General features: G+C 29.4%; 3 protein-coding genes across 3 annotated transcripts; 2 read left to right on the forward strand and 1 right to left on the reverse strand.

Moving 5' to 3' along the window:
* The first annotated feature begins 7 nt into the window (after window positions 1-7).
* On the forward strand, window positions 8-9,016 carry LOC130673242 (uncharacterized). The gene is made up of 18 exons (XM_057478199.1): window positions 8-742; window positions 799-918; window positions 986-1,103; window positions 1,315-1,576; window positions 1,647-1,769; window positions 1,829-1,919; window positions 1,978-2,114; window positions 3,235-3,367; window positions 3,434-3,475; window positions 4,225-4,371; window positions 4,445-4,564; window positions 5,441-5,558; window positions 5,617-5,878; window positions 5,941-6,057; window positions 6,900-6,990; window positions 7,747-7,883; window positions 7,957-8,089; window positions 8,901-9,016. Exons 1-18 carry the CDS (start codon window positions 599-601, stop codon window positions 8,949-8,951), a joined length of 2,346 nt encoding a protein of 781 aa, XP_057334182.1. The 5' UTR covers window positions 8-598; the 3' UTR covers window positions 8,952-9,016.
* A 292-nt stretch (window positions 9,017-9,308) lies between these two features.
* Window positions 9,309-12,792, forward strand: LOC130673065 (uncharacterized). Its single transcript, XM_057477960.1, has 9 exons — window positions 9,309-9,766; window positions 9,846-9,965; window positions 10,022-10,139; window positions 11,555-11,816; window positions 11,883-12,005; window positions 12,075-12,165; window positions 12,226-12,362; window positions 12,445-12,577; window positions 12,648-12,792. Exons 1-9 carry the CDS (start codon window positions 9,623-9,625, stop codon window positions 12,699-12,701), a joined length of 1,182 nt encoding a protein of 393 aa, XP_057333943.1. The 5' UTR covers window positions 9,309-9,622; the 3' UTR covers window positions 12,702-12,792.
* A 520-nt stretch (window positions 12,793-13,312) lies between these two features.
* LOC130673216 (uncharacterized) lies at window positions 13,313-14,477 on the reverse strand. Its single transcript, XM_057478170.1, has 3 exons — window positions 14,248-14,477; window positions 14,070-14,159; window positions 13,313-13,804 (listed from the first exon to the last, which is right to left on the reverse strand). The coding sequence occupies exons 2-3, from the start codon at window positions 14,085-14,087 to the stop codon at window positions 13,385-13,387; spliced, it is 438 nt and encodes a 145-aa protein (XP_057334153.1). The 5' UTR covers window positions 14,088-14,159; window positions 14,248-14,477; the 3' UTR covers window positions 13,313-13,384.
* Between the last annotated feature and the right edge of the window lie 748 nt (window positions 14,478-15,225).

A 15,225-nucleotide genomic window follows, 5' to 3' on the forward strand; every position in this document is an offset into this window, starting at 1 on the left:
TTGTTGAAATTATAGATATTATTTTTATGGTAGCACAATAAAATGTCATTTAAATCTAGCGCATAAATAAAAAAAAAATTAATTAACTTTTAATAGCAAGTTAAAAAAAAATATACAATTGAATTACTTAATCTATCACTTGAATGAAAAAGAAAAAATAGGAGTAAATTGAATCTTTAAATTTTAACCGTCGCAAAAAATATGAATTATACTTACAGATAATTATGAAATACATAAAAAATTGATTGAATTTTGCCAAAAATATTTAAAAGTCACGTTGAAAAGTTTTTGATAGCAATTGACATCTTATAGCCAGACAACTTGCTGCTAAGAAAGTCGAAATAAGAATGGACTGTCATCAGCAGCGTTGGGTAGAAACGATATCGATTACATTTATTCTGTATGATGTACATGCACGATTTACCTGCTACTTCAAAAGTCACCTGCTGACAAAGGATAATAAAATATGCTCTTTCCTAAAACACTGGACTGATGTCTGTACAAAAGACTCAGGAAATCTTTAAATCTTTTAGTCTCTTTAAAGTCTCGTTACTGCAAAATATTATCAAAAAGATGTTTCATTGTTTTATTGAAAAAAATGGACGTCTTTGATAGCATGCAGTGGAAAACAACAAAGAAACTTATGTCTGCACTAGGTGCCTGGCCTTTCCAACCGGTCATTCAACAAAAAACACTCGGAGCTTTATTTTATTTTATCATACAAAGTATTTACGTTGTTGAGGTACCCAAGTACTTGTATAGCTTTACAACTGGATTTATATATTTTTATGTTGTTAGATTTTTAAGTTAATGGTAGTGTGGGGTAATTTAGCTGAGACACTTGACTGCTTGCCGGTATTTGTATATCATTCGATGGTGCAAGTTAAAATGTCAAATTGTCTCTTGAATTTGAAAAAGGTGAGACAATATTCATTGTTCAAAAGAAATTCACGCATAAATAAATTAGTGAGCGTTTGATTTACAGGCTAAAATTTTATTGTCGAAGGTTAAAAGAGATTGGGAATCGAATTTAGATGATTCTGAAATTAAAATCCTATGCAATGATGGACGTATTCATAAAATAATGATGGATATCTACTCTAGTGAGTTACTTTTTTTTCTTTTCAGACAAAGCGGGAAACTACAAAAAATCCAAATTTTATAGTAAATTTTACCTCTACAAATTTTTAGGTCTTATCGAATCAAAATTCAAACCTTTTATCTACTCGCACTCAATGAAAATGAAAATTTTGCTTATATAATTTTCGATTTTTTTCATGTACATATATATCATATAAGAGTATTTATTTATAGGTGGGTTATCTTCTGTAGCTGTAATTTATGCTGTGGTACCGCTAGTTCCAATATTTCTCGACATTGTGGTTCCATTGAATGAAACAAGACCTAAAATTTTGCCATACCCTACTGAGTACTTTGTCGACATTGAAAATAATTTCTACGCACTTTACACACATGGATTTATAGTGACCCCAATAGCTTTGTTTTATTTTCTCGCCTTTGATTCCCTTTACGCAGGCTTAGTTCAGCACGCATGCAGTATGTTCACTATCGTCGGGTAAGTATTCATTTTAATTTAAGTAAAAAAAATCTACAATACTTATAAACATCTCGATGAAATTTTTCAGAAGACGCCTAGAAAAATTAACAGCCGACCAAAATTTTATCAATATAAAACGAAATTCAATAAACGAAGAAAACGGTATCAAGTCATTAGTAATTTGTATAAAAATGCACAAAGAGATTTTGCGGTAAGTAAAAAAAATTGTATACATTTATTAGTTAAATTAATTTTAAAATTTAATCGAAGGTTTGCGCAACTTTTAGAAGAAAATTATAGCAATTATTTTTTTTTATTACTTGGCACTATTGTACTTGGCTTAACTGTTACCGGTTTTCAAGTTAGTATTCAAACTTTTTGAATCTGTTTATAATTATTTTGAATAATTTATTATTTAGTTTGTAGTTTTGGCGACAGAAGTTGGTGAAAAAATACGTTGCATTTGGTATGGAACCGGTCAAATTATTCATTTATTCTTTTTAAGTTACCTCGGACAAAAATTAATAAACCACAGCGAATATATCAACGAATCAATGTAATTAGTAATCTTTAATCAGCAATATTTTTTACGAAAATTTCATACCCAAAATTTTTTACACCAACACAGAAAAAATTTCTCTTCGGACAATTAAATTGATTTTGTTGAATTCTGGTAGACTTACATTTATTTGGGACAACTAAATTTTATTACGCCACCAAAATTTATTTTGTCATTTTTCACAAATGATTTAATAGACTTCATTTGGTTAACAATAACTTTTCTGTCTCCTAAGATAATAAAATAATTTGGTAAAGTTAAGAAAATATTTATTTCATAGACAACTAAATTATTTAATAGTGCCAACAAACCCAAATATTGAAGCAAGATGTTATTATATTAACTCTCATAAATATTACTTCGAAACAAAAAAATATTTTCATTCAGAATAAATATATATATTTGTTCGAGGTTAATAAATATATATTTAAACCTAATGATTATTGATTTAAAAAGTTATGGTGCTAGGCAGTAGCAACAGGAGTAGTTCGGTGCTCGCCACTAGATCGCGCCCAACTCTTGTAGTGTCCCTGGTAAGAAACTTATTTCAGAGTTATTATATTCCAGACTTAAAACATCTTTTGGACGGGTATTCCGCGGTAAATTAGCAAATCGCTGATTACCCTTTATTTAAATAAATACAGGGGTCTCCTGTATAACACTATGACATTAATTCTGAATATCAATATCTCCCTGAACAATTTATGTCATAGTACAAGAAAAAGTACGTGTCAAAGAAATGAAATATTGTTCGTAATGTGCATTTATTTAAATGCTGAAAAAATAAATTGTCATCTTAACCTAATATTTAATTATTATTAATAAGTCATTCTAAGGCTTACTAATATAATTCATTATAACTACTTTATAAACTCTACAGGCAACCAATTTAATTTTGTGTTTGCTACCTCATGCGCAATTATCTTCACTCAATATTTTATAGTTTCTGATGATTCCTTTTCTTGGTGGATCATAAAATATTTCGTTAAAACAACCAAATATACATTCGGCAATGGGCAATCAAATAATTTTTTTGTCATAACTAAAATTTAGTTGTCAGAAGAAAATTTTTTTCTCAGTCGACGAATTACTTTATCTTGAACTTATTTTTTGACAGATGTGCCGCGAAGTGGTACAACTACCCCCGAAAAATGAAACTGTTGATTATTTTAATGCTGATGAGAGGAAAAATAGTGTCGACAATAACCGCCGGTAAAATTTATATCATGTCAGTTGAAAACTTTAGCTCCGTAAGTGTTTAAATTTTATTTTAATTGAATAATTTATCAGCTTTCCAAAAAAAACATTTATTGCAGGTAATGAAGACTTCAATGTCATATTTCACTGTTCTTACATCTGTACAGTAATTAATAATGTAAATTATTAGTTTTTAAAATTGTAGATACTATTTTTCTGGAAATACTGTGAAATGACATTTAAATACAGCGTACAATAAAGAAAAAATTAACTTTTAATAATATATTTGTAAAAAAAATTTATTCAAGATTTTTAATTAAATTACTTACTCTGTAACTTAAATAAATCTATTTCCTTCAGTATTTTACATTAGAAAAGCCTCAGGGGAAATGCCCAGACACGGAGATGTGGTTTCTTTTCCGATCTCCTTCTTGGTTGAAGACTGGATAAAAATCTTTACAATTTCCACAACAATATATATATCAGAGTAATATCTGAAAAGCGGCATGCGTGCGAATCATAAATTCTCGTACTAATTATAAAATAAATTGATAATTTCACAGGAAAAATATGAAAAGTTGAATTTTATTTAAAATGTTGGGGGTAGAGTATGTAAAACTTTTTGAGTCGTAGTCTGACTGAATATTTGGATTTACTACTTGCTATGACTGTCGAAGGAAGACTGAAGTACGGCAGAGGCTATCAGCGGGAGCGTATATCGATTTTAAAAATCGCGTGCATGGAATAAACTCTTTCTAAGAGATTAAATATTCTTATTGACATCAATCGACTACCCAGCTCTGTAGAGTCTTAACTCAAAAAGAATTAAAAATTTTAGCACTTTGTAGTCTTTGTCGAGTTTGTTACAGTCTGTCTTTTGCCAGGAATATTTCCTCCGAGTTTTGTCTAGACAATGGATCTGTTTGATGATTTAAACTGGAGACATACGAAGCTACTGATGTCTAGCTTCGGTGCTTGGCCCTTTCAGTCACGCGCTAAACGACTAATACTCGCAACTACAGGTCACTTTATGCTAGAAAGTATGCTGATACCCGAGGTACGTAAATATATTTTTATATTCATTTTATATTTATCCGTTCATTTATTTAATACTCTAAACATATTTCTAGATAATTAAATTAGTAACCATCCGCAATAATTTAAAAATGGTAGCCGACTGTATTCCATTACTAATCTTACACATAATGGTACTAATTAAAATACTAAGTTGTCATCAAAATACACAACGAGTACGTTTGCATAATTAAAATAAAAATAAATTAGTTATATACCCGTATAAAAAAGTTGCGTTATTCCGCAGGTGATCCGCTGAATATCATGTGGAAGTCATATTTTGACATAAATATGAATTCCGGATGAATTTCTAATGAATACACAAAGATAGTATAGAAATATAGTTCTAGTGATAGATTGTATGAAAAATTTTATTACAAAAAATTTTTTTTTTCTTGCGGGGAAATCGGGATTTTTTTTTAGCGGAGTGATCTCGGAGTGAAGTGGATTTTATTTCACTCCAAATTCACTCCTGTCTGCAGTTTTAACATTTCAATGAATTTATATTAAACTGTTAAACACTTCGCGAATTTTTCTTAGTGTATTGACCTAAAAGAGCTTTAATTAATAAATTTTTCAAATTCATTTTAGTTTAGAAAAAAATAATTGTTTCTGTAGAAAATTATTTTACAGGTGGTCCATTATGCCCCAGATATCGCAAATCAGCTTAAAATGTCAGAGATAACATAATTTGACCGAAAATGAAAGAAAAAAAAAATTTACTAAATTTTTGAAGGGGGCCTTCATGCCCCAGGTTCCCCGATTACTTCGTTACTGCTAATTTAAAAAAAAAAATATCTCTCATTTTACGTGTCAACTTATAATATAATCATTACAATCTATTACTAACTTTCTTTCCATATTATCATTTGATACTCATCCGAAAATCATCTGAAATTCATATTTGTGTCAAAATATGACTTCCACATGATATTCAGCTGATCACCTGCGGATTACCGGTGGAATCCCGCAACTTTTTTACACGGGTAGCTTGTAGAGATTCATTTTTCATAAAATCCGATGGTTAAATTAATTTTTATTTATCTATTTAGCTAAAAAATTTATTAATCCGCGTCCAACGCGACTGGCAACTAAATTTGGATGAATCAGAAATAAAAATCCTGCGCAATGATGGACACAACCATAAAATATTCATGGACTTTTACTACAGTGAGTTTATTTAAGCGAATATTTATGTAAAATAATTATTAATTGTTACAATTTAAAGTTAGCATGTATTCGGCAGCGGTAATTTACATGCTGGTGCCAATAATACCAAAAATATTAGACTACATCGTACCGTTAAATGAATCAAGACCATCGTTACCTTTTTATCAGGCTGAATATTTCGTCGACCCAAACAAATACTCGACAATTATTTACGTTTGTTCATGTCTGGTAACTCCAATCACTCCGACAGTTTTTGTAGCATTCGATTCTATTTACTCCTGTCTCATCCAACATTCCTGCAGCATGTTCACTATTATTGGGTAATTGCTACAACAAATAAAAATTTTTAATAAGTATTAAGAAGGTGATTATTCAATTACAGGCGTCGCTTGCAAAATTTGACAAATGATTTGAATATTTCCCGCAATGAAAAAAAAAATGATGATGATAAATTTAAGTTGCTGGTAAATTGTATACGAATTCATAAAGACGTTTTAGAGTTAGTGGTTAAAATCTACTGTTTTTAAATAGGGGTGGGTGGGGCAGAGCGGCCCCCCTAAGCCAATTATTACTTTTTGTGGCTTTCAACCGTAAGATCACTTGACTTTTGTCCTATGTCGAAAGAATTTATGGACATTTTGCCAAAATTCTGAAAAAAAAATTTTTTTTGTGGGGTAGAATGGCTCCCCTCCAAAAAATGATAAAAAAAAAATTTTTTTTTTCGTTTTTTTTTTTTTAAATTGTTTTCATCATTAAGAATGTATTTCTTTCTCTTGACAACTATTTTTGGTTTTATATTACTCAAAAAAAATTTTTGAAAGTGTAATAAATCGTTCATTCGCGATTACCTTAATTACTAATTGTTATTTAATAAAAAAAAAAAAAACAATTCTATAGTTTTACTTTATTTCAAAAATTTATCAACTAAAATAAAAAATTTTATTTTTATAAATTTTTAGTGACCAAATTTGCCCTTTACATAGAGAACCGGCCGAAAAATATAAAAAAATAATTTTTTCGGAAGTTTCGGCTGGTCCATTTTGCCCCGGGTGTTATACGTAGGGCTAGAAATGTGGAATTGTAATAATTTTTTTTTAATTTGACGATAAAAATATGAAAAAATCGTTTTTTCAAAATTTTGGGCTTGTTCATTTTGCCCCAAATGTCATGCGTAGGGGTAAAAATGCGCGAACATATCGGATTTATAGTAATTAGTCGAAAAAAAAGAAAATTTTTTTTTGATCAAAATTTCAGGGGGACCGCTCTGCCCCACCCTCCCCCATTTTTAATTCAATTATTAAATTTTTTTTTTTTAATATTTATTTATTTTTTGCAATAAAGATTTGTGGCACTCGTTGAAGTGAATTTTACAAATTATTTGTTTGTATTATTGGGTATTATTGTTATTGGAATAAGTTTCACTGGATTTCAAGTAAGTACGTCAATTACATTAGCTAATTGACTGATTTATTATTTTTGTTAATTAAAATAAATATTTTTTGTAACACATGCAGCCGAATTCCATTCACTCGGAACTTTCCCTCAATCTTGACCCCTAATATGAGCTGCGCTGTCTCTCACCGGATGCTATAAATTTGTTGTGTCTTCGTAATTTACTTTTTGAAGGAGAAGGAACATTTGATAAATCAAAATTTTCAGGAAATTTTTGCACCTTCGTAGACTAACTGTCCGAGTTAATGGAATTCTACTGTACTCGAAATTACGCCATTATGCGCCTGTATATGAGATCGCGGGTAATAAAAATACCTAATAATTTAAACTGTGATCTCAGCAGTGAAAAAAATATAATTTTATAAGTACATGCACTATAGCTTTCGTGCGAAATCATTGGCGTATTTTTCGAGTATTTCTTAAAAAAATTAATATATCTACACAGAAAAGAAGGATTTCTTGGGGCAAGAAAAATTTTGCATTATCAAATGAAAACGAAAATTTTCTTGAGACTAAAAATTTTTTCTTGCCCTAAAAATTTTTTTCTTGACTCAAGAAAATTTTTTCTTGCCCCAAGAAAATTTTCGTTTTCAATTCATAATGCGAAAAATTTCTTAGGACAAGTAAAAATTTTCTTGACGTGAGTAAAAGTTTGTTGCGCCAAGAAATCCTTTTTTTCTGTGTAGTAGATTTCCGTATAAGAAACTCACATTGATACATAAATTACTATTTTTAGACAGTAATAATGGCCAATAAATTGGTAGATAAAATAAGAATTGGTTGGTTTGGAATGTGTCAAGTTGTCCACTTATATGTACTCAGTTATTTCGGACAGAAATTAATTGATCACAGTGAATATATACACAAATCTGCGTAATTTTAATATTTTGTTATTTAATTTTTATCTTTATTCTGGCTGATAGTCGATAATATTTTTTTTTTACAGATGTTTAACTCAATGGTACAGTTTTCCTCATAAAACGAAACCACTGATTGTTTTAATAATGCTGAGATGTAAAATACTGTCGAAAATAACGGCGGGAAAACTTTACGTTATGTCCGTAGAAAATTTTACGTCTGTAAGTTTTTTCAGTCAATTCCTATTAACTTTCAATACACGGAGAAAAATAAATGATTGGAGTTATCATACTAAATTTGTAGCTGCAATCATCTAGGATGATTAAAAAATTTTTCAGTGTAAAGATGGTTAGTGCTACAATTTGTTATAATTGCAGTTACCATTTTTTATAGTAACAGTTACCATCAGGATGATAACAGTAACCATTAAGATGATTACAGCTACTATCAGGATGGTAATATTTACCATCAGGATAATAATGTTTCCTATCAAGGATAGTGATAATTTATCACTGATAAAAACACTGATAAAGAAAAAAAAAAAATTATTAAATGCTATAAAAAAAATTGATCAAAAATTCAATAATTTTCAAGTACTGGTGCAAAATTATAAATTTTTGATTACAAATATGATGACAAACATACTTAAATTTTATTTATAAAATTTTTACAAAAAAATGACAATTATTTATTTTTTACAATTATTTAAATCCATAATTTGATGTTTAAAGTCTACTTGTCTTAGATGGTAACTTTAATCATCTTTAATGGTAACTACTACAATTTCTGATGGTAACTGTAACCATCTAAATCGTAAATACAACTATTTAAAATGATAACTGTAACTATCTCTAATTAACATACATGATTGTAACAGTTACCATAAATATGATTTATACAATCATCCAGATAGTTGTCACTACCATCGGGTTGATGGTAAAAAATTTTAACATAAATAGATAGTAACTGCAATCATTTAATTTTCTGAGTGTAGAGCGCTGGGTAATTTTTTTTCTTTTTTTCGAATTACAGGTAATGAAAAAATCAATTTCTTATTTTACAGTACTGACGTCAGTACAGTAATAAATATATATGAATATTCATAAATATCAGCAATAAATCTGTGAGATTTAAAATTAGTATGACTGATTTTTAAAACAATAATTTTTTTTATAAGTAATATATTTGTTTTGTTAATAATAATTAATAAAAAAATTTGAAAAAAAAGTTAGTGAACTAGAGTTTATTATTATTTGAAAATTAAATTAATAAGAGCCGGGAAAATGAGCAATCAACGCAGCGATTTAAAAAAAATTTGAATAAATTGAATCTTCAAATTTTAATTATTGGAAAAATATAAACGCTACTTACAGATAAATATGAAATATATAAAAAATTGATTGTATGTTGCCAAAAATATTTAAAAGTCACGTTAAAAAATTTTTGATAGCAATTGGCATCTTATAGCCAGACAACTTGCTGCTAAGAAAGTCGAAATAAGAATGGGCTGTCCTCAGCAGCGTTGGGTAGAAACAATATCGATTACATTTATTCTGTATGATGGACATGCACGATTTACCTGCTACTTCAAAAGCCACCTGCTGACAAAAGATAATAAAATATACTTTTTCCTAGAACACTGGACTGATGTCCGAACAAAAGACTCAGGAAATCTTTAAATCTTTTAGTCTCTTTAAAGTCTCGTTACTGCAAAATATTATCAAAAAGATGTTTCATTGTTTCTTTTTATAAAAATGGACGTCTTTGATAGCATGCACTGGAGAACAACAAAGAAACTGCTGTCTGCGATAGGATTGTGGCCTTTTCAGCCGGTTATTCAACGAATAGTAGTCGGAGCTTTCGTTTATTTTATCATACAGAGTATATTTATATGTGTGGTACTTGAGTACTTTGTATCGCTTCCAAATCGACACACGAATTAGTTATAACTAAATTTAATATATTTTATGATTTTAGTCTTTGAAATTGATTGTGTCATGGGGAAATTTGGCTGAGACGCTTTACAGTGTGCCAATACTTGTCTACTTTTCGATGATTCAAGTTAAAATAACTAACTGTCATTTGAATCTACATAAGGTAATTTAATTTTTATTTATTTTTTTAAATTTAACAGTTGGTTTTATTATTTACAGGCTAAATTTTTACTATTACGAGTCAAAAGAGATTGGGAATCAAAATTAGAAGATTCTGAATTTGAAATATTACGTAATGATGGACGTATCCATAAAATAATAATGGATGTTTACTTTAGTAAGTTACGAAATTCAAAGCATCAAATCCACAGGGATTTCTTTTATTTCAGAATTTTGCATGGCTCAAGCGCGCGCTCAAACGATCAGTAATTTTTGACCGTATCGCTGATATTAAATTGTGTGTACATCGCAATCGGTTAAAGTTAAACTCACAAAATGGATTTTTTTTTCTATTCTGGACCTATACTCTAAATTTTCTGGACTTATAAGTTTTTAAGAGTTCACTACCTTTTTTTAAAAACATTTTTCACAAAATTAACTACAGTTGACTCAGTAACGGTCAGTCTTTAAGTTCTGGATCATTACTCTATGGTAGAAATACTGCTAGATAACTACTGGTAGAATTTTTTCCTGTAATCGTTTTTGCATATAGTAGTCTAGCCTAATGCTAGACTTAAAAAAACGATTCTTTTTCTTTACACGGAAAAAAATAAATAGTAAATGCAACATGATGCAGTCTTGGTAAATAAACATGAGGAAATCATGTGGCAGCAACATGAGAAAAATCATGTGGCAGCAACATGATTTTCATGTAGCCTTAATAGCATAAAATTAAGCTCCAACAACTAAATATTTATGCTTCAGAAAAATCATTTATTATCAAGCAACTAGATTTTTTCGAATTTATAACATTGCAGATGAAAATTAGAGTAAATTATCAAATTAAATCATTTGTAAATGATATTTTTGCTTAAGGGGTTAGGGGTAGTCAGGATTTTCAAAAAATCGATTTTCTGCTTGATAATAAATAATTTTTCTGAAGCATAAATATTTAGTTGTTGGAGCTTCATTTTATGCTATTAAGACTACATGAAAATCATGTTGCTGCCACATGATTTTTCTCATGCTACCCTCGCAGATTTGAATCACGGTGGAAACACCGTGGAAGTGTAAACACCGTGGATCCACCGTGGTTACACGGTGGGTTTGTTCTATTTCACCACCAGGTATACACAGTGTATCCACTGTGATTACGCGGTATATCCACCGTGATTCCACGGTGGCTTGACCACTGTGTATACACGGTGTTTCCACTGCGATTACGCGGTGTATCCACCGTGATTCCACGGTGGCTTTGTGCTATTTCTCCACCGTGGTTCCACGGTGTATCCACCGCATAATCACAGTGGAAACACCGTGTATACACAGTGGTCAAGCCACCGTGGAATCACGGTGGATACACCGCGTAATCACAGTGGTAGAATGGAACAAACCCACTGTGTTTCCACCGTGATTCAAATCTGCGAGGGTACCGCAACATGATTGTCATGTAGCCGAAACATGACAAATCATGTGGATTTCATCATGTTACATTTACTATTTATTTTTTTTCGTGTATAAACTAAATTATAACAATGAAAATTCATATGAATACGATTTATTTGATTTTTAAATTAAATATAATTATTAAAGGTGGATTAATTTGCGTAGCGACTGTGTACATCGTACTGCCATTAATGTCACCTCTCCTCGACATAATCATCCCCCTGAATGAAACCAGGGAAAGAATATTACCCTATCCAGCGGAATACTTTATAGACATCCAAAAAAATTTTTTTATGCTCTACCCTCACGGAGCGATAGTAACTCCCATAGCTTTGACAATTCTCGTGGGATTTGATTCACTCTACGCAGGTTTTGTTCAGCATGCCTGCAGCATGTTTACTATCATTGGGTAATTACTACCCAAAATTTACCCAACGACAATAATAATAATTTAAAAACTTTTTTCAACTGCTAGAAGGCGCCTAGAGAATTTGACTGTCGACAGAAATAATATCGATGAAGAAAAAAATTCCCTGAATGAAAATCATGGTCTCCAGTCATTTATTACTTGTGTTAAAATGCATAAAGATATTTTACAGTAAGTTAATGTGATTTAATATAAAATTTTTACATATAAAACTACAATATATATGTTCATATGTTGAAGGTTTGTAAAACTTGTAGAAAAATACTACTCTAATTATTTTTTTGTGCTACTTGGCGTTATTGTGGTCGGTTTAAGCGCCACAGGTTTTCAAGTTTGTAATTAAATATTTTTAAAAACTGCCAATAATTATCTTAAATAATTTATCGTTTAGTTTGTAGTCTTGTTAAGTGGAGTAGGTGAAAAAGTACGCTGTCTTTGGTACGCGATGGGCCAAGTGACTCATTTATTTTTTTTGAGTTACGTCGGACAGAAGTTAATAGATCACAGTCAAATTATCAACGCGTCGCTGTAATAATTTTATCAAAAATTCATATTTCCTATATTTTTTATCATGAAATTAATATTATTTTTTAATTTAATTCTTTGACAGATGTGCCGCTAAGTGGTACGACTATCCCCAAAAAATGAAAGCGTTAATTATTTTAATGCTGATGAGAGGCAAAAGAGTATCGAAGGTATCGGCTGGTAAAATTTATGTCATGTCAATTGAAAATTTCAGCTCCGTGAGTGTAAAGATTTTATTTTGATTAATTTAACTAATGGTTTAAAAAAAAAAAAAAAAAAAAATTACAGGTAATAAAAGCTTCAATGTCATATTTTGCCGTCCTTACATCTATGGAGTCATAAATATTGTAATTGTCGATCATAATTTATCACTTTTTTCAAATAATTTATACAATTTCTTTGATGTTGTAAAAATATTAAAATAATTTATTTTGAATGCGATAATAACTCGTTACTTTTTAATTTAAAAAAAATTTATGACGTCGCCATATTCTATAATATGAGTACCAAAAAATTAATTAGTCAATAATGTAGATAAATAATAACTAACATTACCTACATATCTATCATATTAAAAAAGAACATTTACATCTAGAAGACATTTCAAATCGTAAGGTAAAAAAAAAATAACTTGTAACGACATCTGTTTTTTTTTAATTTGTTAAAACTTTTTGTTATTTAATATAACAATAGATTCTAAGAAAAAAAAAAGAAAAAAGTATTGTAAAATTGTTTGATGCTAATTCTTGACGCAGAGCACTTGGATATGGGTTACATTTTGGGACCTAGAAAAATTTTGGATTTAAACTGGAATTAAAAAAAAAAATCTTAATCATAAAAGACAATTTCTTTCAAATTATTTTTTATAGAACGATGAGAATCTATGAGATATAAATAATATAATTGAGATATAAATTAGAGAAATTAGATAGTTTAGCTTTAATTATTTTATTTTATTTAATAATACTTTTAGATACAAAATATGACATTTTTTTAGTACAGAGTAATAATTGATTAATAGGTAATCACAAATCAATCTCGTAATGATGATCCTTTTTCAGCAGCAGGATATCTTCCTCGCTAATTTTCATAAGTCTATCGATAGCTTCTGAATGTTTTTCTTTAGCTTCGAAGTACATTTTTTCGTAGTCCGTACCCTTGATGATTTCTCTTGCACATGGACATTTTTCAATGTTTAGAATCAAATTTTTTGCTGATGTGATAGCATTCACACGGTACTCGAAAAAGTCTATATCTACTTCTTTTAATGTTTTACCATCAATCAACCTCGGTTTGATCCCTTTTTTCAAATCGTCTTGTAAATGAGTAACATGCTCAAGTTCATGAAAGGCATATTCTGCAGTTAAACATTCAGATCGAATCCCTCTGAAATTGAATGTCTTGCAATAACAGCCTGGTCTACAATCGCATTCGATTTGGTCTTCCTGAATATATTACAAAAAATTAAATATTAACAACAAAGTAAAAACATGTAGTTATTTTATTTTAATGATACTGAAGTTAGCCGACGTCTAATAATTTTAGGATTTTTTTAGAAAGAATAAATTATAAGAAAAAGTTGCACCTGTAGTTTTATAAATTTTCTACATGTGCATATTTTGAGTTTTTGTTTTTTATAATTGATTTGTTGAAAAAAACTTTAGGATCATTTAATTTAGAAAATATAATTATAAATTATTTTCAACTTACCTGTATTTTTGAACTCATGTTTTTTGTTATCCTTGAAACTTTCGATAATCGTTCCAATTACTTGTTGAACGTGGAATTTTATAATCTAACCTTAAATAAGTATTTTATAGCATTTAGTCAAGTAACATTATTATCATACTCAGGAAAAAATAATATTTTAAAGTAAATATATACATACAATTGTTTGGATAAAATAACTTGTACGGGATAAAACGGAAATAGAAATCTTAATCTTATAAATGCGTATAAGACAAAGATCACTCCCACTCACAATTATAAATACGACATTAAATGATAAGTATGTACATTAGGGTGCTTCAAAAAAAAACTTAAATTTTTTTTTTGCTCTTACCCCCTAAAACGTTAGTGGTTGCCGAGAAAAAAATCCTCCCAAAAGATGAGCTCTCTAGCTCAACTCTAAGAGGTCGCTATTTTAATTTTAATTTCCCACCTGATTAACATGTAAAAATTTATTTTTTTATTCAAAGTGTAATTACTCGTAAGCTGCTCAATATTTTTCAAATTTATACACAGACCTTTAAAGCTGAGTCCTCAAGCTTTCTAAAACCCTATGACAAGTCATAATTATCCCCAATTGAAGCTAGCAAAAAATAAATTGAAAATTAACAATTTCATTTTGAAATACAAAATCGATACTTTTCAGATACACAGAAAAAACAGATATCTTGAAACAAGAAAATATTTTTGAAGACAAACGGGAACCAAGTCAAGATTTTCTTGAGCCAAGAGAATTCGTCTTGGTTGAAGAAGATTTCTACTTTATCTGAGAAAATTTAGGTCTCCAAAAAAATTTTCTTGAATCAAGAATATTTACCTTCAGTCGAGAATTTTTTTTTTGTGTGTAGCTTTAATTGACAATTGAATAATGGTAATTATGACTTGTTTTAGAAAGGGTTTTAGAAAGCTTGAGGACTCAGCTTTAAAGGTCTGTGTATAAATTTGAAAAATATTGAGCAGCTTACAAGTAATTACACTTTGAATAAAAAAATAAATTTTTACATGTTAATCAGATGGGAAATTAAAATTAAAATAGCGACCTCTTAGAGTTGAGCTAGAGAGCTCATCTTTTGGGAGGATTTTTTTCTCGGCAACCACTAACGTTTTAGGGGGTAAGAGCAAAAAAAAAATTAAAGTT

Source organism: Microplitis mediator, chromosome 8 (assembly GCF_029852145.1).
Source record: "Microplitis mediator isolate UGA2020A chromosome 8, iyMicMedi2.1, whole genome shotgun sequence".
In the NCBI taxonomy this organism is placed as follows: domain Eukaryota; kingdom Metazoa; phylum Arthropoda; class Insecta; order Hymenoptera; family Braconidae; genus Microplitis; species Microplitis mediator.